The 23,256-nt window shown below is 31.3% G+C and overlaps 1 protein-coding gene and 1 pseudogene across 5 annotated transcripts; both read right to left on the minus strand.

Moving 5' to 3' along the window:
* Positions 1 to 1,416: 1,416 nt before the first annotated feature.
* LOC114182663 (UPF0481 protein At3g47200-like) lies at positions 1,417 to 5,857 on the minus strand. 5 transcript variants are annotated; one of them, XM_085672385.1, is made up of 3 exons: positions 2,064 to 4,760; positions 1,893 to 2,002; positions 1,417 to 1,630 (listed from the first exon to the last, which is right to left on the minus strand). In XM_085672385.1, the coding sequence occupies exons 1-2, from the start codon at positions 3,373 to 3,375 to the stop codon at positions 1,932 to 1,934; spliced, it is 1,383 nt and encodes a 460-aa protein (XP_085528511.1). In that variant the 5' UTR covers positions 3,376 to 4,760; the 3' UTR covers positions 1,417 to 1,630; positions 1,893 to 1,931. The 5 variants fall into 5 exon arrangements, 4 of the variants coding, with proteins under 4 accessions (XP_085528511.1, XP_085528512.1, XP_085528513.1 ...); XR_014994454.1 differs by having other exon boundaries at positions 1,419 to 1,630; positions 1,893 to 1,985; positions 2,064 to 4,756; XM_085672386.1 differs by lacking the exon at positions 1,417 to 1,630 and adding an exon at positions 5,817 to 5,857 and having other exon boundaries at positions 1,830 to 2,002; positions 2,064 to 3,366.
* Positions 5,858 to 12,866: 7,009 nt separating this feature from the next.
* LOC114180747 (UPF0481 protein At3g47200-like) lies at positions 12,867 to 15,273 on the minus strand (annotated as a pseudogene).
* Between the last annotated feature and the right edge of the window lie 7,983 nt (positions 15,274 to 23,256).

Here is a 23,256-nt window from a genome sequence, read left to right on the forward strand (position 1 = left end):
AGTTTAAATGTAAATAAAAGGTAATAAATCGTGGATACAATTTCAAACCATTGATGTTGGTTATTGCAATTAGAGTCACCGTTTTCATTAATTTATTTTTTCAGTTCTTGCTCTGGTAATTCATTTTCATGCAGTTTATATTCTTACAAATCATTCATCTATCATTTCTTCATTTTATCTTTTTCATTCATCTAAAATCCCACTTGAAAATCTAAAATGTATAAAAAGTATTATCCTTGAAAATAAATTCAGGAGTGGTTGATTAAAATCCATAAGTTAGAGTTCACTAATTTAAAGATCTCTGTGACAATGATTTATAACATAAGCGAGTTGTTTGTCAAATTCATTATAAGAGTGGATGTATAAATATTTTGAAATAGATTTAAAAACTTATAAATTATTAGCCTACCATAAACAAATGTGCGTCAAGTAAATTAGGTTCTTTAAATGACATTGAATATTTTTCGAACCATAATCTTCCAGAAACACATTCCAAAGAAAAAACAAAGACAATTATTTTTTTCACTTGATACTATAATATTAGTTTCATATATTTCTTTTTTACCTTACAAGTTTTTTGTATAATATTTTTTTATGAACATAAAAAAAGAAGTTAATTGTTATCTTTCAATAACCCAATTTTAACTATGATTTAATTATCATATATTTCTTTTAATAATTACGTAATTTAATATCTAATTACATTTTATGATAGTTTAATTTTTACTGTTGAACCTTTTTCTTAGATAAATATACATGTAAAGAATAAAATAGTAAATTCATTTTCTAAAAATTATAAAAGGAAAGCGACACTTAAAGACAAAAACAAGACAAATTTAATTTTTTAATTTATTTTGAAGTATTGTGGTAATAATCCAATTATTTATTTTTGTTATATTAAGAACATTAATTGTTTTAATATAATATATAAAGAGAAAAAAGAAATCATAGTGTGACTAGGCTAAAATCCATGTAATATCAAAAAGTCAAACAACCCAATCCATTAAGAAAATCTATAATCCGACAATCAAAATCTATTTCTAAAACAATAATTAAATATATAAATCTTGAATATATTATTTTAGTTCCACAAAAATTATTAGTCAAAATTCATCGTCAAATTACATCAAAATTTAACAAATTCGTTAGAGCCTCGTTAATTTGCATATTAATGTTCAATAAAATCCTTTATGTTCTATATATCTAACTAAGTAAACAATTTTCATCTTGTTTTGTAAAAGTACATATTAAATTTAAACCTAATTCATAATTTGGTATTAAAACTTATTCTTTGGACGTTATTGCACTTATAATAACGTCATTTGTTGGATTATTATCGGATTATTTATAACACAAGAAATATTGTCTGAACCTAATTAAAAATGTGTGTTAAAGAGCTTGCATAAATTAAAAATAAAATCATTTACCAGTAGAAATAGTCTTCACTTTACAAACATATTGGATGAAAATCAGTCACAGGTAAATTCAATTCATAATGTGGGAACATTTAAACTAACATTGATCATAAATTCCTTGAGATTGCCACTGCACAACTTCATTGACTTGATGGACAGTCTTTCACAAAGCATATGTACCAAACTCATCTCCCATCAAAAGTCCACCTATAAACCTATGTACCAATCATCATAATGAATATTAACTTACCATTTTACATATATCTGTATTCATACATTTTGTTATTCTTACTCTTTTCTCACTTTTTCGCATGGTATGATGAAAATAACAATTTTATATTTGAACAATTATGATAGAATGACGAATTTCTTCGTAAGCTTAAAAATATTTACAATTATCACGGAGTAGAAAAATTGGAAAACAAGTTGAATATTTAGTTTTATGAAAGAAAAGCAACAACAAAGTGCGTAAATCACCTTACAAGGTTCTCTTACAAATACAACTTAGAGAATCAGTTACACAATTAATGTAGTAAATCCTTCCTTAAAATGATCCATCTTCTTATTTACCTGCACATTTAACATGGCTAATTTTATCAGTTGTAACTCACTGCAGAAGTTAAATATACATATATAATGATTCCTTACCACGAAATACTGAGATGATTGAACATAGAGTCTGAATAAACGTGAAGAGAAGTATCACAATTGCAGAAATAGTTGATGCTTTTTTCCAAGGAGTGTTGAAGTACTGGTGCATGAAGATAGCCTTGCGCTTGTTGCGAGGGTTTTCATAGAAAGCATTTAAGCTATTGCAGAGCGAGAAATAATGTGGATTGAAACCTGGCAAGATAAGGTGTGAGCACAAATTATTAATCATTGTAACCACTTTGTTAGCATCACCAGTCCAATTGACAATAATTTTCTTATCAACAAGTAGGTTCACATCTTTTTCAGTATTGATAAGAAAATCTAGAATTGTGGCGTATTGAGAAATGGTTTTTCTACATAGAAATTTACAATGCTCATAGGCCATTATATTCCGAAACACAATTTCTGTTTCATCATATATATCCAAGATTGGCATGGTCAACGCTCCATCGCGTTTAGAATAGGTCAAGTCAAGTAAGCTTTTATTTGGACTGATCTTGAACTTAAGACCTGCCTCCATTAGTTGACTTGCGCTGTATACTTGTTTAACGTCCATGAATTCTTCTAGTCTTCCAAGATCAAGCTTTGATGATGATATTACAGAAGATCTCAAAAGATCAGTGAAGTGTTCTGGACTCTCTCTTGGACACACTTTTCCAAAAGACACACTCTCAAAAAACTTGAAAGTAATTTCAAGAAAATGCTTAGTCATACCAGTCATGAGGTTGTAAAGTTCTTCCAGAACAAAGAAAGGAAGTTGATTTTCTAGCAGTAGCAAATCCACCTTAATATCGTATCGCATCCAATCTTCTTCAATTAAGGGGTCCTTTCCCACCCAGCCTGTGATTTCATCCCATCTTAGGAAAAGCTCAATTATGAAGCAAGCATCAACCAAAATCATCTTTAAAAAGTCACCACTTTTACATTTAATAGCTGCTGCATAACAATTTCGAATCTTCTCTTCCAACTCTTTAATTTTGAGAACAAGTTCTCTCATAGGTAGTTGTGTTCGATTTAGAAATCCCTTGAGGTATGTCAGTTTAAGCTCTTCCATCTCCTCCAAACTGTTGTCTTCCTCACCAACCTCACGTGCTTTGCGATGATAAGGGCCAATGGAAACAATTCGAGGTGTGTAGGCTTTTGGATTAGTTTCACGAATTTTTGGTGGTACCTTATAAATGCATTGCTTATCGAAAGGATACTCTTCCGGAGGTTTCACATCTTGAAGCATTTCACACCATTCTCTCTCTAAACATTCTATTTCACTTTCTCTTGATTGTCTTCCCATTTGGTTAAAATTCTGGAACATCAACACTTATATATTAACTATAATTTGAAAGGCCACAAATTAAATCCCTAAAATATTACCTCCTTTCATGGATAGATATTCTAAATATTTATCAAATTTTGTCTCTACATTAATAAAATTACTAGCATTGAAATATTAATATTATATATCATATTGATTAGAGATAGAATTAAATTATAGAAAAATCTAACACTACTTAGTTGACCTTATACGGTTGAATTACATCTAATTTCTCTATTTTAATATATTATCAGAACAATTAAGAGTCCACTTTCGCTGAGACTTTGGTTTATCGGGCGACCCATTATCGGATTAATTTCTTTTAATTTTAACGTTCAATGTTTTCGTATGATGTGTTGGACATTATTACTAAACTGATTTAGTAAAATTGAGTTATATTTAATTTCATTCTCATAGTAATTAATTTAAAGAGATTTTTTAACAATTAAAACATTTTTGTAAATTAACATAATTTTATAATATTAGGGACTGTTTATATAATTTATCTAATGAAAGAAATATGGGACAAAGAAATTGTACGACAAAGACACTGGATGTTATACCTTTTAATATGTTTTAAAAAATATATTTGGCATACCACATCGAGAAAAACCATGCTCAAAAATTTACTGCCAGTTGATGGAATACTCGTTTTGAAGTGATTTGTAAATGTACTCTTGGATATTAATAATGTGAATTTTCTTAATGAGCAATAACAAAAAGTTATAAAATATAAATAGTTTGATATATATTGTCCACAATATGTTCAAGAAAAAAAATAGAATAGTTGATATTAAATAGTTACATTCAAAATTACCAGTTTCAGTGATTTAATAACTTCTATAGAATATTTCCTAAAAGTGTGAATTCTGAAAAGTTATAAATACTTTTTACTTAGAACTCGATTGGGAATGGGTGGGTTAAATTTTGAAATTTTAAATTTACTACATTAATAATGCTTTGCTCAATTTCATTTTTAAAAATTAAATAAATATGAAAAGTATGAACTTTATAATCTTTCATTATTAATTTTTAACTCTGAAGTTAAGTATTAGTTTATAAGTTATATATATATATATATATATATGGTTAAATATGTTTTTGGTCCCTTAACTTTCAATAAATTTTGGAATTAGTCCATTTCAAAACTTTGGACCAATTTAGTCCTTGATCTTTCGAAATACGTGGATTTAGTCATTTTAATCAAATTTTGGTAGGTTTATTTGATGTTTTGTATGCATTTCAGGATTGTATTTGGATTGTTTATACTATTTGACACATTTTTACTTTAATGTTAAGTCAAATACTATTATGAAACGCACTTGAAATATCAAATAAACTTAATAAAATTTGATTAAAAGGACTAAATCCACACATTTCAAAAGATGAAGGACTAAATTGGTCCAAAGTTTCGAAATGGACTAATTCTAAATTTCACTGAAAGTTAAGGGACCAAAAACATATTTAACCCTATATATATATATATATATATATATATATATATATATATATATATATATATATATATGAAAGAACTATTGTTTTTATAACTTTTTTATTATAGGTGTTTCATTGAAACCATAAATATTTAGTATATTAAATAATTAAACTCAACATTATTAATATTATGCATTTCATATAGTTTGAATTTATTTTTTTGGAAAACAATTATAAATGCTCTTTAGGTTAATTTATTAAGTTTAATTAAACCAGTATTATTTATTAAAAGAAAATAGTATAAATCTTAGTTTGAAATTTTAACTTTGAAAATTAATTATTCATTTCTCGAAAATTTGGAATAATTTAGTCTCTCATCTTTAAAAATGTGTGAATTTAGCCCTTTTAACCAAATTTCGTTAAATTGATTTGATATATTTAAATGTTTTTTTCGATTAACAATGAAGTGAAAATATATCAAACAGTATAAAGAATTCAAATGCAATTCAAATTATATCAAGAAACGTGTTTGAAACCTAAAAAAAAAAACTTAACAACATTTGGTTAAAATGACTAAATTTGTACAATTTTAAAGACGAAAGACTAAATTGAAGCAAAGTTTTAAAAATAGACCAATTCAAATTTCACATTAAGGGTTGAAAAACTTATTGAACCCTACTATTATAAATACTTGTCATTAATAAACCTTTTTAAACATAATGACATGACAAATACTTTTAAATTGTCATACAACAATTTATGTATTAATATACAAAAATGTAAAAAATGAAAAAAGAAGAAGAAGAGTAATTATCTATTAAAAATAACATCATGTATTGCACAGATGAATATACCAACACAGTTTAAGGAAATGTTTGGACTATAATGAGCATTTATCAAATATAAAATGCAGTTCCAATATTGAGACAATTCATTTGATGCCAAAGCAGAAGTAGATACTTAAAAGATAATAACTAAATAGAGAAAAAAGGAGGAGAAAAAACCTGAGTTTGTGAAGTTGTTCATGAATAGGGATAAATAATCTTCACACCTTTAACAAGCACAGATCCTGTGTGTCTATATATATGCTATAGAGTGAGTGAAGAACACAATGAATGAATGGCTTGTATTCAGAAGCTAGCAATGTACGTATTAATAAATTGCATTGTACATTATGTAATGAAAACTCATCTGCTCCAACTGCCACATTAATTTTGTTAATTGCTCTGCAACTGTCCCACGCACTACGGACAACGTGTTTTTCACTTCATATATGAATAAATTTTCTCATAAATCATTTTAAAAGAGAAGAACGGAAAAAAATTCTCAATAAATTGTCCCCAAATGAAATTCTGAACGATATTTTAATTAGAAATATTTAATAACAAAACACTTTTTGAATTTTAAAAAAAAAAGGTTATATGAAAGATAGTTGAAAGTATAAATACTAATGTATTAATGACAATTAAAATAAACTTTTTATGATTTTTAATCAATATAAGTATAAACGATATAAAAAATTTATTTCATAATATGATAGTTAATTACCATACAAAAAATCCATTTTTTATGTCGATTAATAAGTATTTATCATAGGGAAAACATTAAAATACATCATATTTATTATTATTATTATTATTATTATTATTATTATTATTATTATTATTATTATCTATGAGAATTAAAATTACCCATGTCATAGTATATTTTTTAACATGATTAAAAGTTTTAACCGTCATAACATGTTATTTTATATGATGGTTAATATTACAAATGTAATAGAAAGTAACACTTTTTTTAGGGGTCATAGGAAATAACATATTTTATGGCAGGTTTGGACTTAACCATCATTTATGGTCTCATGTGTCATACTAAGTATGTGTTTTTTTTTTTTTTTTTAATTTCGAGATCATTCATTTTCCTACTTACCTTGCATAATAATCACATTGACCAAGTTCAAATTTCCAAATAAAATCTTAATTATCCAGTACATAATCATTTAATGTCTTCTACCACGTACAAAATTATCAATAATTAATATCGGTAATTCTAATCATGTACAATAACCTAAGAAATGTTAATAAAGAAAATCTTAATATTTAATTTGGATGAGATAATTTACAAGGCTAATTCATTTATTTGGAAAATTTGTAATTTTATATACTAAAATGACTTATTTTGATAAAATAATTACAAAAAAAAATTATGGTGTACTTGGATAGAGTATTTTAATGATTTTTTTTTTTTTTTGAAAAATTTAGATTTCTTTGTAATGAAATGTTTTGTTTGGATTGAGAAATTAAAAAGTATTTAAAATACAAGCATTTTTTTAAGTATTTCAATTAGCTAAATTAGTAGAAATTCAAATATCCTCAAAATAGGTGGAATTTGAAATTCTTCTCACTCAACCTCACACTCTAGACTTTCAGGTAGAGTTGTCAATTTGGCTCAGTCTGTAGGCGGGCTCGACAAGCTCGACGACCTAGATGGGCCCGATAGCCCGACGACCTAGATAAGCCTAACCGACCCGGCTAGCTAGCCGAGTTAGACAACCTAACAGCACAAACTGTCAGGCAGGCCCGATGACATAAATGGACCCAATGACTCAGATGGGTTGGCGGGCACGATGACTTAGTGGGACTAAGTCGGGCTAATGACCTAGACGGACTAGGTCAGACTGGGTAGTCAGGTTGGTCCGGCCAATTTGGGTCGTCGAGTCCGTTTCTAAATTTATCATGAACTCAAAACATAATCATGCCTAAAATAAATATTGTTAAAATGAAATTTTATCTCATAAGAAATTCAATTGTTTATCCAAACAAGAAATTTAAATATAAGGTATTTTAATTTCTTTATCCAAACAAGTTATTTAGAAAATGAAGGGAATTTAATTGCAAGTAATTCAAATACAATGCATTTCAATTTCTCAGCATTGTTGAAATACTTATCGAAACACATGGTTAAAGGAATTTTGGTAGGTATTTCAAATGAGTCGGTCATAGACGAAAAGGTCAAGCTGAGTCAACCTGGAACAAAGTTAAGCCAAGTTAGCCTGAGCAATGTTGAGAGTAATTGCCTAGGTCGAAGGTTGAACCAAGTTGACCCAAGCTGAAGATCAAACTAAGTCAGCCCAAGTCGAAGATCGAATTGAGTTAACTCCACTAATACAATAAAGAGATATTACATCGATTTTTTTGGGCATATTACATCGATTTACAACCGATGTTGTATTAGACTATGTAATAAGTGGAAGAATTATTGCATCGGTAGTAAAAACCGATGTAATATCATATAGTATAACATCAATTAAAAAAAATCGATTTGATAGAGAATTGGATTTCAGCAGGAAAGCTATAACATCCCTAGGGAATATTACTTAGAAATAAATAATAAAAGAAATAAATTCATTAATGGTCATCTCGATAAGAATCCCAACGTGGGAAAATTTCAATTTATAAAGTTAGCGCGCCAAAACTCATAATTGAATTCATAAAATGTTTACAAGTTTCCATAGTCTGTGTTTAAAACATAAAATACATATGATTAAAAAAAAACTCTAGCTCTAGTCCCATGCTAGCCCTCACTCCGTCATCTGAACATCCTCAGCACCACCTGTATCAACATCTGCTCCCGTGTAACGAATCACACGATCATCGCCAAACACAAACAGAAAGGGTGAGCTGAGAAAATAAAATAATAAGCATGTAACACAAGATAGATCATTTACCCATCTTAATCATTATCTATAAATCTTGGCCAAGACCCTAACCCCAAGACTTGACAGTCTTCAATTCATGCAATTGGTTAGCCTTGGACTCGGGAATCTGATGCTCACACGAACCTGCCCGCTCGTGGTCCTGCTTCTACGAACCTCCCCGCTCGTAGTCCTGCTCTACGGACCTACCCGCCCGTAGTCCAACACATGTGATCCACCAGCCCCCGTACCTCCCCGCACGTGGCATCTCTCAACGTGAGCACGGAACATACGAACCTCCCCGCTCGTATCCCCACGTGAGAGTAACTTGATATGAACCTCCCCGCTCATATCATCACATGTCACACCATCCATGAACCTACCCGCTCATGGCACATCATCTCCCGATCCAAGCAAGGCATCATTGTCAGTTAAAACAACACACACAATTCGTAGCCTGGTGCACGGCCGCCTGGCGCACCAGCCAACACCGCCTGACGAAACAGGCCCAGACCGCCTGGCGGTTCATGCACGCCGCCAGGCGCCAGCGCTCTTCCAGCGCCATTGTTTTTCCAACACCGCCTAGCGGGGCACATCCTCATCGCCAGGCGCCATACGGTGCAGGGACATCTGACGCTAGTCCAATCTCCTGGCGCACTCGCTCGTGCCGCTAGGCGCTACTCCAGTGGTCTGCATATTGTCAATTTTCTCACGCGGTTTGAGTACATGGACTTATACCACTAATAATACCAAGAAACTCATGATCTCTTATTCCTCACCCTCAACTTGGTGTAATCTTGTCACGCTACACATGATCCATGATCTTTAATTCACTTCCTAAGTGGCCCTAGTCATAACTTGGCCTTTAGCATCCATAATGTCACCATTTCTAAAGATTTGTTTAGCTTAACATCACCATTGCTCCAACCAGTACCTTCACTACACCATAAATTTGGTATTTCTATACAATGTTACATAATCCAACGTTATCCATCACCCACTTAAGTCACGAATGATACCTAACCAATAAGTCCTAATCACAATTATCCAACCATATATGCAAAAATATACTCCCAGAACCCAAATTGTTAAATACCATTACTCTTCCCTCTTCATTCCATAAATATTCCCACCAACATACCATATCATATTCCCTTTGCGTAAATTTTACCCTTCTCCCAAAAGTACCCTTAGCTCATCAATCTTTCTCTCTCACTCACCAACAGTTATGTATAATTCAAATACCACAACTCCCTCACGACCAACCCCACACTGCACTTAAACTGGGACTGCTCAAGTCCTCGCCTGGCGGCTAGCGAGGAGCCGCCAGGCGCTACACCAGAACCAGACCACGTTGTACGCGTTCTTGCATCTCCCGTGAACCCCACTCACTCTACTTCTTTCCAGTGATTAGCACACACTATAAATTCGGTAATAACATGATTCCTTGATACTAATCCATTCCAAAACAATATACTGATTTAATTAAGGCATCCCTAACCTCCAATTTCCAAGGGTTTGAATCACACCCTTGCGTAATTGAACTCTTTAGGGTTATAATCACAATCTAATTTATAACATCACAACGAAGTCATTCAAGTACAATTATACATTCAAATAGGATAAATGTTCCAATGGAACCTCAACACAAGGTAAAAGTCACGAAATCACGGCAAAACCGCGACAACCAGAACGCACCGCCTGGCGGAATTCAACTCACCGCCAAGCAACTCATAACAAAACCCAGAAATAGGGTTACACTGATGTGCCGCCTGGCGGCACATACGTGCCCGCCAGGCGGTTTCTGGGCGAGGACCCAGAATTTTCGTGGAACAGCGTCAGAGTGAAAGGGAAACTCATGCATTCAATCAAACATCGCATAACCAATCGAACATGAAGTAAAACATAATAAGCAGCTCCCCTAACCTGGAATTCCTTGCTAAACCACGAATTCTTGATGTATCACCAATCCAACAAGCTTCTTTAACCCTCTGTTGCACGTTCACAATGTTTTCCAGCCACTCCACCCTCTTACAATCAGTTTCTCCCTTCTGAAAACCTAATAATCGACCCTTACACCCACTGTGGTACTCTTTGCCTCTCTCACTAGCTTGTTCTCTCTTACTTATTACCCAAATTAAAGGTGCTAAATGCTAAAAACGAAAATTCCTAGCTAATGGCTACTCATGAACCACTATTGAATGGTTTCCTACCCATTGGACTGCCTTTATCTGCAGCTAGGGTTTCTACGTCCCTTCAATACCATGCAATCCAAATTTGCCAAAAAGAAAATTAGTTTTGTTCTTAGCAAGGATTGAACCCACAACAAATCAATTAACAATTTAAGTACATAACCACTCAACCAAATCATATTTCATGATAACTCCTACAATTTTAGGAATTTATCGTTACACTACACATTCAATATATAAACACACAAAAACACATAATTTAGATAACATCCAAGTGGCACATATAGGACTCGAACCCAAGTCTTCACACACAATAAACTACTCTCAACCACTTGAGCTAGTACTTTTCCACGTCATAGCTCCTCACATTTATTACTTTAAATGTTCTCCTTACCCGTCCTAATTAAATAATTAATTAAATAACTATTTAATTTTCCCGGGTCTTACAAAAGCAATATTACATTGGTTGTTTGTGGGACCGATGTAATATTCTTTACTGATTTTTAGGCTCTAAAAGATATGCATATGAAAGGCTAGTGTATTTTCCCACCATTGCAGTTCTATCTTGTGTGGCATGTAACAATGATTGTAAGCTCCACATTGGTCACTATTCAGACAAATGAATATCTATGCATATTTTTTTTCTTTAGATGATACATATTTGAGATGTCTAACACTCACAATTTCACTGTATCTTTCATAAACATCGGAACATTGGTGGATAATGATATTTTTACCTACTCTTTTTGACTCACTTTTAACTCACCACTTCAATTATCTATTTTGATTTTTTTTAATGGTGTGATGTGATAATTGAAGGATAATTGGAGTTGTAAATTAAAAAAAAGTAGATCAAAATATAATTATCAACATTTGTCCTTGCACTCCACTCTTTCAACTTAGGCTCGGCTGCAACTGCAAATGATAAAGGATTTAGTTGAAAGACACCAACACTTTAACAAACAACTATTTCATAACCACATTTTTAGAAAAGCATAATGGCTTAGGAATATTTATGGGGAAATGGAAGGGGTTAACACCGAAAAAGAATGAGTTTGTAAAACCAATCTATATATACTCTTATAGTTTATTTTCATAACATTTTAAATAAAATTGTTTAAAAATAAACTTAGATAAAAAAATATTAGTTTTGAAGTAAAATTTAAATCAAATCTCGTTAAAATATTATAGATAATTTTTATTTATTTTGTATGTAATCTTTTATTATAAATATTTACTTTTGTTTAAAATAATTAAATTTAGGACGATATAAAATTAAAAAAATAGTTAAAAGGTAAAATTTTCTTTATATACCTCGATAATATATATATATATATATATATATATATATATATATATATATATATATATATATCCAATAAATACTATAAAAAAATGTTTCATTAACAATCAATTGTGACAAAAAGTTGTTAATCACTAAAGTTATTAATTATTAAAATAGTCAATATTATTGTAACTAATAACGATTAATTATAATTTTTTATTTAGAATATTTATTGTTTTAATAAATATTTTATTTTGTAAATTGATATCTAAATTAGTCATTATATATTATAATTAAAAAATTTTGTTCATTGAAATTTGTTGTTAACAAAGACAATTTCTTATCGTAATGAAATGAATTTTTACTTTACCAGTTTACAAATATCTTTTTCCTATCTTTATACATATACTTTGTTATTCTTATTCTTCTCTCACAAGGAAATTAAACTCACAACTTCTCGCGCTCTCCATATTTACTATTAAGACATAGACACTATAAGCTTAATTTAGTGGTAAAAATATGAAGGAAAGGGGAAAAAAATTGTGGGTTCAACTTTTCCTTTAATATTTAGAATTTATAAAGTTGATTTAAAGGATTCGGAATACGGGAGAAAGGTTGTGGCTCAACTCTTATACTAATAAAATACTAATAATTAATATTTATTGATAAAAAAAATAAAAAAGTTGTTAATAGAAGGAAACGTAGTTAAAGTTATCCATAGAAAAATTAGAAAATAAGTTGAGTCTTTATTTTGACGAAAGGAAAGCAACAACAAAGTAAATCTCATTACAAGTTCTCTTACAAATACAACTCACACAATCAGATAGAATCATCAACGTCTTCTTCCCTTATAACCGACCTTTCTTGTTCCTTATTTAACTAATCATCGCATTAGTTTCCTGTACAATTAAAATAACTAACTTTATCAGTTGTAACTCATTTAATAACAGTAATTAAGAATTAATATATCATGATAATATTTCTTACCATGAAAAGAATGAAATGGCTGAACATATCGTCTGAATAAACGTGAGCAAAAGTAGCACCATTGCAGCACTTGTAGACGCTATTTTCCAAGGAGTGTTGAAGTACTGGTGTATGAAAATAGCCTTTGTACTTGTTGAGAGGGTTTTCATAAAAATCATTTAAGCTTTTGCAGATGGAGAAACAATGTGAATTGAAAGACGGCATGTTAACATATTTTTCCGTATTGATAAGAAAATCTAGAATCACTACATATTGTGTTATGATGTATGCAGGGATATAAAGGTGGCAATGTTCATAGGCCAATATATTCCTGAACATAACTTCTGTATTATCATGTATATTCAACATTGGCATGCTCATCACTCCATATTTAGAATAGGTCAAGTCAATTAATTATCATTTGGATTGACTTTGAACTCGAGACCTGCCTCCATTAGTTGGCTTGCACTTTATACATGTTTAACTTGTTTGTCTTGTTCCAGTGTTTCAAGATCAAGCTTTGATGATGATATTATAGAAGATCTTAACAAATCGGTGAAATGTTTGGGACTCTCTTCTGGACACACGTTTCCGTTCCCAAAATAGTTGAAAGTAATGTCAAGAAATTTCTTATTCATGCCGGTGAGGTTGTAAAGTTGTTCAAGAACAAAGAATGGAAGTTGATTTTCCAGTAGCATCAAGTCATGCTCAATCTCCACTAGCATCCCTGGTTGTAGCAACAAAGGGTCTTTTTCTTCCCAATCACTGTATCTATGCCATCTTAGAAAGTGCTCAATTATGAAGCAAGCATCAACTAGAATCATCTTTAATAAATCATCACTATTATATTTAATTGGCTCTTCGTAACAAAGTTGAATTTTTTCTTCCATATCTTTAATTCTGAGAACAAATTCCCTCATCGGTTGTTGTGTTCGATTTATAAATCCCCTAACATATTTGAGTTTAAGCTTTTCCCATTGGCTCAAAAGTGATGTCTTCTTTACCGACGTCACGCTATTTGGGATGTAGGGATGGACAAAAAAATCTATTTTTTTTATCCAATTCACCTTTTGTTCTGATCCAATCTATTTAAAATTTATTTTATTAAAAATTTAATTCATTTAAAGTTTATTTTATTAAAAATCCAATCCATTTAAAATTCATTGTAATGGATCTGAATTTCAATCTAATTTACATTTTATATATTTTATGGATTGGATATCCATTCTCTAAATCAAGATTTTCAAATATGGATAATCCCAAAAATCTAATCCAAATTTTCAATTTAAATTTTTAGTTGGGTTAGGCTAAAGATTATCATGGAATAGGCTAAATTCAGACTCAAACAAGCCTTGCTCGATGACTTGTATAGACTGGGATGGCCCGACGACCCTAAAGGGCTTGGCGGGCCCGACAACTCGAACGGTCTGACAAGCCTAAAGACACGAACGGGCTAGGCAGACCCAACGAACCAAACGGGTTGGTCAGGACCGACGACTCAAAAAAGTCGGGCGTGCCTGATAACCTTAACGAGCAAGGGAGGCCTGATGACCCGAACAGGCCAGACGAGCCCGATGACCCAAATGGTTCAAACAGGCCCAAAGACTCATATGGACTGGGTCGGTCCGATGACTTGTAAGGACCAGGCATGCCTGACGACCTTTACAGATTGGGCAAGACTAACCACCCTAATGGGCCGAGCAGGCCCGACAATCCAGACAAGCTGAGTCGGCCCGACGACTCGGACAAGTTGTGCTAGAAGACCAGTACGAATCGGGCAGGTCTGATGACCCGAATGGGCCAAGCTGACCCGAAGACCCCAATGGGCTGTGCTAGGCCGGCCCGACGACTCAGACAAGTCGTGCCCCCTGTACAGACTAGATAGGCCCGACAACCCAGACAGGCTGAGTCGGCTCGACAATGTGGATAAACTGAGTTGTGTCGGCCTTAAAGATACAAGTTTTAGAAAATGAAATTTAAATTTCTTTTATTTAAAATGGATTCTAGATGTTGAACTTGATCCAAATATTTGGACTGAACTTAAATCTTAATCCAAATATTTGGATCTGAATTTTAAAAAATTCCAAACTAGTTTTGTTAAAAAAATGGATTTGAATAAAAAATCTAATTATCTAAATCTAAAATGTATGTGTATTGGATGATTAAAAATTTCATCCATAACACCTTGTTGGAATGATAAGGCCCGATGGAAAGAATTTGAGGTATGTAGGCTTTGTGATTACTTTCACGAATATTTAGTGGTACCTTATACATGCATTGCATATAAAAGGATGCTCTTCTGGTGATCTCACATTTTGAAGCATCTCAATCCATTATGTCTCTAAAGGTTTATATCAATTGCTATATCTATCCATTCTCCTTCCATTTGGTTAAAACTTTGTAACAGAAAAGTTGGAATATTCACTATAATATTAATAAGGCTTAAATACCTTTTTGGTCCTCATTTTCGTAGTGTTTATTGCGGATGCTCCTCATTTTGACAGAATGTTTAAAATGATCTTCATTTTTACCGAATGTTTAAAATGGTCATCATTTTCGCAATTTGTGTTTTATTTGGTCATTTTTTGTAACGCCGTTTAAATCATTAATGGAGCATTGTACAAATGGCACGATTTGTATTAGGGTATGTTATGTGTATTGTACATAGGGCTAATTAACGTTAATTTTTCAATTTAGGGGGAATTTTGCAATTAGGAAAATTTCTTCATCTTCGTCTTTCTTGAGCTCGAATTTGCAGAAGAAACAACTAATACTTGCCATTTCATCATTGGATTGTAGTTCTGCTCTTCATTTCAATGTAAAGATTCCTTTGTCTTCCGTAGACCCATCATAGGTTTGGATGGTTGTTTTTTAAAAGGAAAATACGGAGGTGAGTTGTTGAGTGCTGTGGGTAGAGATGCTAATGATTAGTTACTGCCCTTAGCGTATGCTGTTGTGAAAGTTGAAAACAAAGAAACTTGTACATGGTTCTTGGAATTTCTTATTAGTGATCTTGGAGGTATTGACGTGTGTGGGACAATGACATTTACGTCTAACCAACAAAAGGTATGTATAATATATGTTCAATTTATTAATTTTTGTTTAATGTTGTAAGTACTAATAATCTTATCATTGCACAGGGATTAGTGCCTGCCATTCAGGACCTATTACCCACTGCTGAGCACAGGTTTGCATGAGGCATAACAGGAACAATTTCCCAGATAAGCCTCTGGATGAGCAGACTGCAACACCTGCTGAGACTTAACCAGATGCCCAAACTGCTGAGAATGCACCAACTGCTGAAATTGCTGAGAATGCACCAATTGTTGAAACTCAAACAACTCAACCACCAAGGAATGAAGTGAAGAGTCAAGTAACATCACTACCAACACTAAAAGAACCATCTCAATAGTTTAGCATGAAATTACAGATTATGAGGAGGCCTTGATAGCAACTACAAACGTCTTAGTTATTTTTTGGAATTTCTGATGTAGAATTCATTATTGATGTACTGCATTTTGACTTTCTTTAAACTTCATTTAATTTCACTTTTGCCAAACATTGATGTAGTGCATTTTGATGAGGATGAATTAATGTTATGAATTTAACTTCTTCTAGACTTAGATCAATTTAATTTTTCTCAAGCTTAGATCAATATCACTTACTTCAATGCTCAGATTAAGATGTCATTTTGTACATGTTAGGACTAATATCAACATAATCAAACTAATTCATTTCTTCATTTAACAATAGTACAAAACAGATTGGACTTTAAAAGTTTACACACAATAACAGTACGAATAATACAATAACAACACAAGTGAACCCTATTACTAATTGCAGTCTCTTCTCAGCAACCTTCAATGACTTCTCCAAATCATTAATCTGCCTCATTTGTGTCATGATGATGACATCCTTCTCATCAACACCACAATTTGAAAAAGTTGCAGCCCACATTATTGGAACCACCACTCTGTAAATCAATAAACAAAAAATTAAAACCAATTTATTATTAACACAAAAATAAAAACAGATTGTACCCAAAATTTTCTACCAGTATTCTTTGGAGTTCTTGCCATCCTCAAAGTTGTCATCTCTCTGCAACTACAAATCAAGGTTAATCTATTTCTCGTTGAACCACCAACAGTGCATGAAGTGATACAACACGGTTGCCTCCAACGATTACAACCAGAGGTAAAGGAAGAAGATTGGGACCGTAACATACCTATATAATGGGATTGCAGGAAGAAGAAGATTGCAACAACACCAATTGGAAATGGAGGAACAAGATTGTCAAAACTCACCAACTGCCCAAACATTCCTTACAAAAACCCTAGCTCACTTATTTATCACCAAATATCTAATTATCACACCTGTACAGTACACGTAACACACCCTAATACAAATTGTGTCACCTGTACAATGCTCCGTTAATGATTTAAACGACGTTACAGAAAATGACCAAATAAAACACGAATTGCGAAAATGAGGATCATTTTAAACATTCGGTAAAAATGAGGACCATTTTAAACATTATGTCAAAATGAGGACCATCCGCAACAAACACTACAAAAATGAGGACTAAAAAGGTATTTAAGCTTATTAATAAATAGAAACTATTATACCTCCTTTCCTTAATAGAATTTGTGAATATTTATCAGTAATTTGGTCTCTACATTAATATTGAACTATTAATCTAAAGAAATTTTTTTATAGTTAAAAGATTATGTAACATGATTTTTATAGTTTTAGGAACTGTTCATATACTTTTTATTTAATAACAAAAATATGGGACAAAGACATTGGATGTTATACTTTTTATTATTATTTTTAAAAAAATGGCATACCCATCTAGAAACTCATGCAAAAATTTACTTGACACTATATATTAAATTCAAAATTATAAGCTTTGATAATCTAAATGTAATATATAATAAAATCATCTTTAAATTTTAAACTTTAGAAAAATTATTGTAGACATTTTTTGGGTTATTTGTCAAAGATAAACAATGAAATATAAATTCACTAACTTTGATGATTTTAACACTGTTATAATTAACTTACTGAAATATTAAATTTTAAAATAACCTTTTTTAAAAATAACGAGTAGTTCGGGGTAAATAGTAATAAACATTTTTAAACATGATGACATTATGTAATAAAACCTTTTTAAACCTTTTTAAGGTAATGTACGTATTAATAAATTACATTGTAATTATGTAATGAAAACTCACCTTCTCCAACTGCCACATTAATTTTGTTAATTGCTCTGCATGGACAATGTGTTTCTTACAGCATCCATTGAACAAAAATTTTCTCATAACTCATTTCAAAAGAAAAGAGAGTGAAAAAGGGAAGATATTTCTCAATAAGTTGTCACAATAATTAAATTTGGAACGAGATTTTAATCAAATATATATTTGATATCATTGAATTCTTTTAAAAGAGTTCTACAATCAATGTTATATATAAAAGGTAGTTGAAAGTATGAACTTTGAAAATATTGAACTAATGTTGTTGTCTAATACAATATTAGTTATGAGTGTGGTCCATATTGAAAATTACTCAAGCTATCAAGTCATAACAATGTGGTATGTGGAGTGGATGGTTGAACCCTCTCCATGAAGATTCTAATGCACACATAATATACATTTGAACGCATGGATAATTCTCTTTTTTAAAATCATTAATGTGGCAAAAGTTGTTTAGGCCAAAGCAAATTTAAAAGACGAGACCTTTTATTTAAAAATTATTTTTCAAGTTTTTTTTATGTAAAATTATTTATTAAATTGTCAAAATTAATTTTATTTAACATTTTTTTAATAGATAATATAGCTCAATCATTTAATTTTTCTTGGGGCATTGTTAATCTTAAATAAGTTTTTATTATATTTAGTTTTGAGAAACTCCTCTCGACTGAAACAACTAACACTGAAATTGTTAATATTATCCTTATCACATCTTTCTCTATTGTTGCTTTCACCCATACCTATAATGTTATTATCTTGTTCATTCAAAGAGCACTCACCTATATTTTCTAATTCATTTTTCTTATCTATTTTTATAAATTCATTCATAGCTCCTTTTTGTGATGCAATTGATGTTTCAATTCTTCTCTTTTTTGGATTTCTGAATAGCCTAATTCAAATTTTCTAGTTGGCATTTATATATTTTTATATAAATAAAAAATCATAATATATAAAATACTGATAACGTTGTCATTGACGCGAAAAAAAATTAATACTACTTATCTATAACAACTTCAATATTGTTAAGAAAGTAGTCAACAAAATAGAAAGGGTAAAGTAACCCAAAGTCGTCTCCCAACGAACACGGAATTGATTTTAACAAATAAGTTCTTATAAAACTATACAAAAGAGTTAGTCAAATAAAATAATAAAAATATGAGGGATAAAGATAAACAAGAAAGAAATAGAAAAGATAAAAACAATAGTAAAGAAAATAAATTGATTCCATTGATTTGATTTTTCAAAATAGATTCATCATCAGTTATCTAAAGATTATTTCTCAACTAATTATTGTTGTAGATTTACAAATTAATCAATGTAAAGTCTCAATTAATTTGTTGGCGTTCTCACTTTTAACCAAAGTAAAGTCTCAATTAAAAATGAGAACTTTTAGATTATCCACAATAAATTCAATCAAAGTACAATCTCAATCAAATTTTACTATGCTTAATCGTGTATATTCTTTTATCTCCTCACCAAATAAAAAGCTTAATTAATCAAAGTAAAGTCTCAATTAATTTTAGTTAGATACCTTTAATCAAAGTAAAGTCTCAATTAAATTTGAAAATCCTTGAACTCATATGATCAACATGCATATAGATTTAAAATCATTACTTTTTACGTGATTCAAAGATAAAAGACATAGATGAATGAAAACCTCAACAATAATAAAAAGGACAAAGAAATTATTTCATTCTAACCTTAGAATCCATAATGGAATTACAATGGAATCAACCCAAGAGGTTTAGCAATCCATAGAATGCAAAAGTAAAATAAAACTAGAAAAAAGAATAGAGAGAAAGGACACAAAATTAGGCCCCCCTAGGGGTTCCAAAACTCTGAAGTCCCGAGCTTTTTTCTTCTACTCCCTTGGTCTCTTTATATCGGACTTGGACTAGGCTTTTTAGTTGCTAAAACCTCTCAAATATCTTTTAAAATTAAGATAAATATTATTTATCATTATAGTGATTTTAAAAATATTTGGAGAGATAATTAGTTTTAAAAGTATTTAACAAATATAGTTGGTTAATAATTTATGATATAATTAAATAAATTAATTATTTAAAGATATAAGCCATTTTTAATTATGTATTCCAAATTTGCAAAGACATCCAAAAATATCAATATTTCCTATTCAAACCCTCTTATTTGACTATTTGACCAGCGTTGACTAGAATCTGCAATGTTTGACCAATCTTTGAATGATTAACCAGAGTTGACTCGTTGACTGTTCAATAATAGATTGACACGTGGCATTCTAGCTCCTTCTCTCACATCAGTCTTCTCTTTCCTCCTTAGGGTTTCAGCTTCCCCTTGTGAATGACGACTGCGAATTTGGTGAAGATGCAGAAATGGTTCTGGCTCGTTGACACGCGTTAATGGTAGAGAATGATGCATGAAGGATGGTGGTTCGATGGTTTAGCTACGTAGGATGCTGTGACGAATGGTGATGACATAGTTTCCGTGGTTGTTGCTGCAATGGTAAAGTCGCATATGGCAGCTCTGGTTCGTGGTCAACTTCAGGTGTGGTGCAACTGCGATGGATATACTTGAAGGCGCACTGTAGTGATGGTTTCCGCAAGGTGCATGGGTGGTCTGATGCATTTTTCGACAAGGATGAAGTTGCGCGTTGTGCACGGATCTGCTGTGATTCATTGATGGTGATGCAGATACTTGATGGTGATGAAACTGTAGTGGCTGACACAGATCTGTGGTGGCTGTGACTGGTACATGTGCAGGGAGGTGGCATTGTAGCTGATGTTGGTTTGCATGGCTGCCTAGGGTTTCTGATAGGAGAGATGAAGATGAGGACGTGGCAACATGCTATTGGCTCAATTTCTTTAGTGAAGATTAAGCCCACATGGCTTGTGCTGGTTGGCCAATTTTAAAGTTGAGGATTGCCACATGGCAGCATCTGACTGCATCTATTTTATGAGTGAAAAAAGGGGTGCAAATAAACAAAGACAGGGGTGCAGAAGTAGGTTTTGTGAGACCCATTTGGAAAGAGGGGAGTGTATAAGTAATGTATGAGGTACAAAAGTGATTTTCCAGAACTTGCTGATTTTAGCCTTATTTAAAGGTGTTTGTAATTTCAATCAATTTATTTTTCCACCTTTAAATAAGCTCAATCTTAACTTCAGCTGCATCAACAAACATTAAAATATCCAAAAATAATTTTTGCCGCTAAAAATCACTTTTTAAGACATTTTTATCACACAAGTTCAGATAGCCTAATTATAATAACTATCAATTATATCACTCTTTAAGCACACAAATTCAATTAAATACCCATAATTAAACATTAAATGAGGGCAAAAATACGCACTCATCATACCCACACAATTATCCTTTTGCACTCCTGGGCAAAATTAAGCAATTTTAAAACTTCTTCTGAGGTATTTTATTTCACATCAACACTAGATCATAGGAATGAACCTTACTTGAGACAAATCAATATTCTAGAAATCAAGTTACCATGTATAAACAAACGGAACGATTATATTTTTCACACTTTTAATCTTTTGAATTCACAAGACAATCAATTATGAAAGAAAGCACTCAAGTTAAGTGTGTGTTTCCTCACCAAAATTCGCTCAAATGTTTTTGGCTTGTGTTTTCACTCAAAATACTCATGCAAGTAAATACTCATAATACTTAACAAGACTCTAATATTCACAAACTTTCAGAAAACATGCATTCAAAGATCATGAAGACTTTTTTATAGGTTATAATGGGGCCAAGGCAAAGGTAGGATAAATTTTAGGATTTTAGGATTTTTGGGTTTTTGAAATAGTAATGTAGGAAGAAAAATGGAGCATAATTTTAAAAACAACTTTTTTTCGTTTATTGCTTGTTGCTCTCTTTTTTTTAGAAAGAAATTATTTCAACATTTTTTCATCAACAATTTTTTCTTTTGCCACTTTTATTAATTTCTGGGTGTGGTACTCACCCACACATTTTACTCCTCAACCAATCCTAACATAATACACTAGCTCCTTCTTTCTTCATAAGGTAGAATATGGTCTTTTTCTTTTCAAGGTTATGCTAAAGGCTTAAAACAAGAAAAAGAGGTTTAAAAGCTCAAAGAGGCTACCAATGGATTAATATCAAAGTGGGCTTATTTGGCCAAGTAGCTAAAAACAAGAAATGCCTCAGTCATATCAAATCATGCATATTCATCTAAGATGCAAAACAAAAGAATCAAGCTAAATATTTAAGTATAAATAAGCATGAGCAAGTCACCAAGGAAAAATAGGAATGGCACAAGGCAGTCCATCCATGACATTAAGATTCAAGACTCACAAGATCAAAATTCTTTCACAAAAGATTTAATCAAGAAATTCTTAAATCAACTTAATTAGCAAATTATAGAAACAATCCACTCATATTAACATGACTTTTATTTTTCCAAAATTATGATCATCCCAATTTAATACCCATCATTAAACATTAAATGAGGGCAAAAATACACACTCATCAAATACTGCTAAAGATAAGTATATAAAATGAATGAATTAAAACAATAAAACCTGATTTTGGTTGTCAAGGAAGTAAACTTGATAGTAGACTTCTAGTATCTTGAAGTCTTAAACATCTTTCTCTTTATCAAGTCTCAAATTTTTCACAAACTTGCAAAATTTATTTTAAGATTAATCATTAATAAAAATAATTCAAAAACATTGTTGTTCTTCGATAGTAAGTGGGGAAGATATATGAAAAAAAATCTTAAAACCCGTGAATTGATAAGTACCGAAAAACAACATTAGGCAGAAGAAACACATTTCTAATTCTAATACAAATTCAAAACAAAATGAAAATAACAGCAAAACAAATACAAAGAAAAAAGATACCAACCAGATATGAGGATGAAAATATTGGTACACATGAACAACCTGAGATTTAAGATGAGGAGATTCATGGAATGTAATATGCTAAAACCCTAAAAAAATGACTTCAAGAAAAGAAGAAAGTAAGGAGAGGCACGAGATGACACCAAGAGAAAAAGAAGAAAATAGAATATAGATTGATTATAAGAAAACAAAGATATCACTATTCATT

Source organism: Vigna unguiculata, chromosome 4, assembly GCF_037176805.1.
Source record: "Vigna unguiculata cultivar grain cowpea cultivar isolate G323 ecotype 2 chromosome 4, ASM3717680v1, whole genome shotgun sequence".
NCBI lineage: Eukaryota > Viridiplantae > Streptophyta > Magnoliopsida > Fabales > Fabaceae > Vigna > Vigna unguiculata.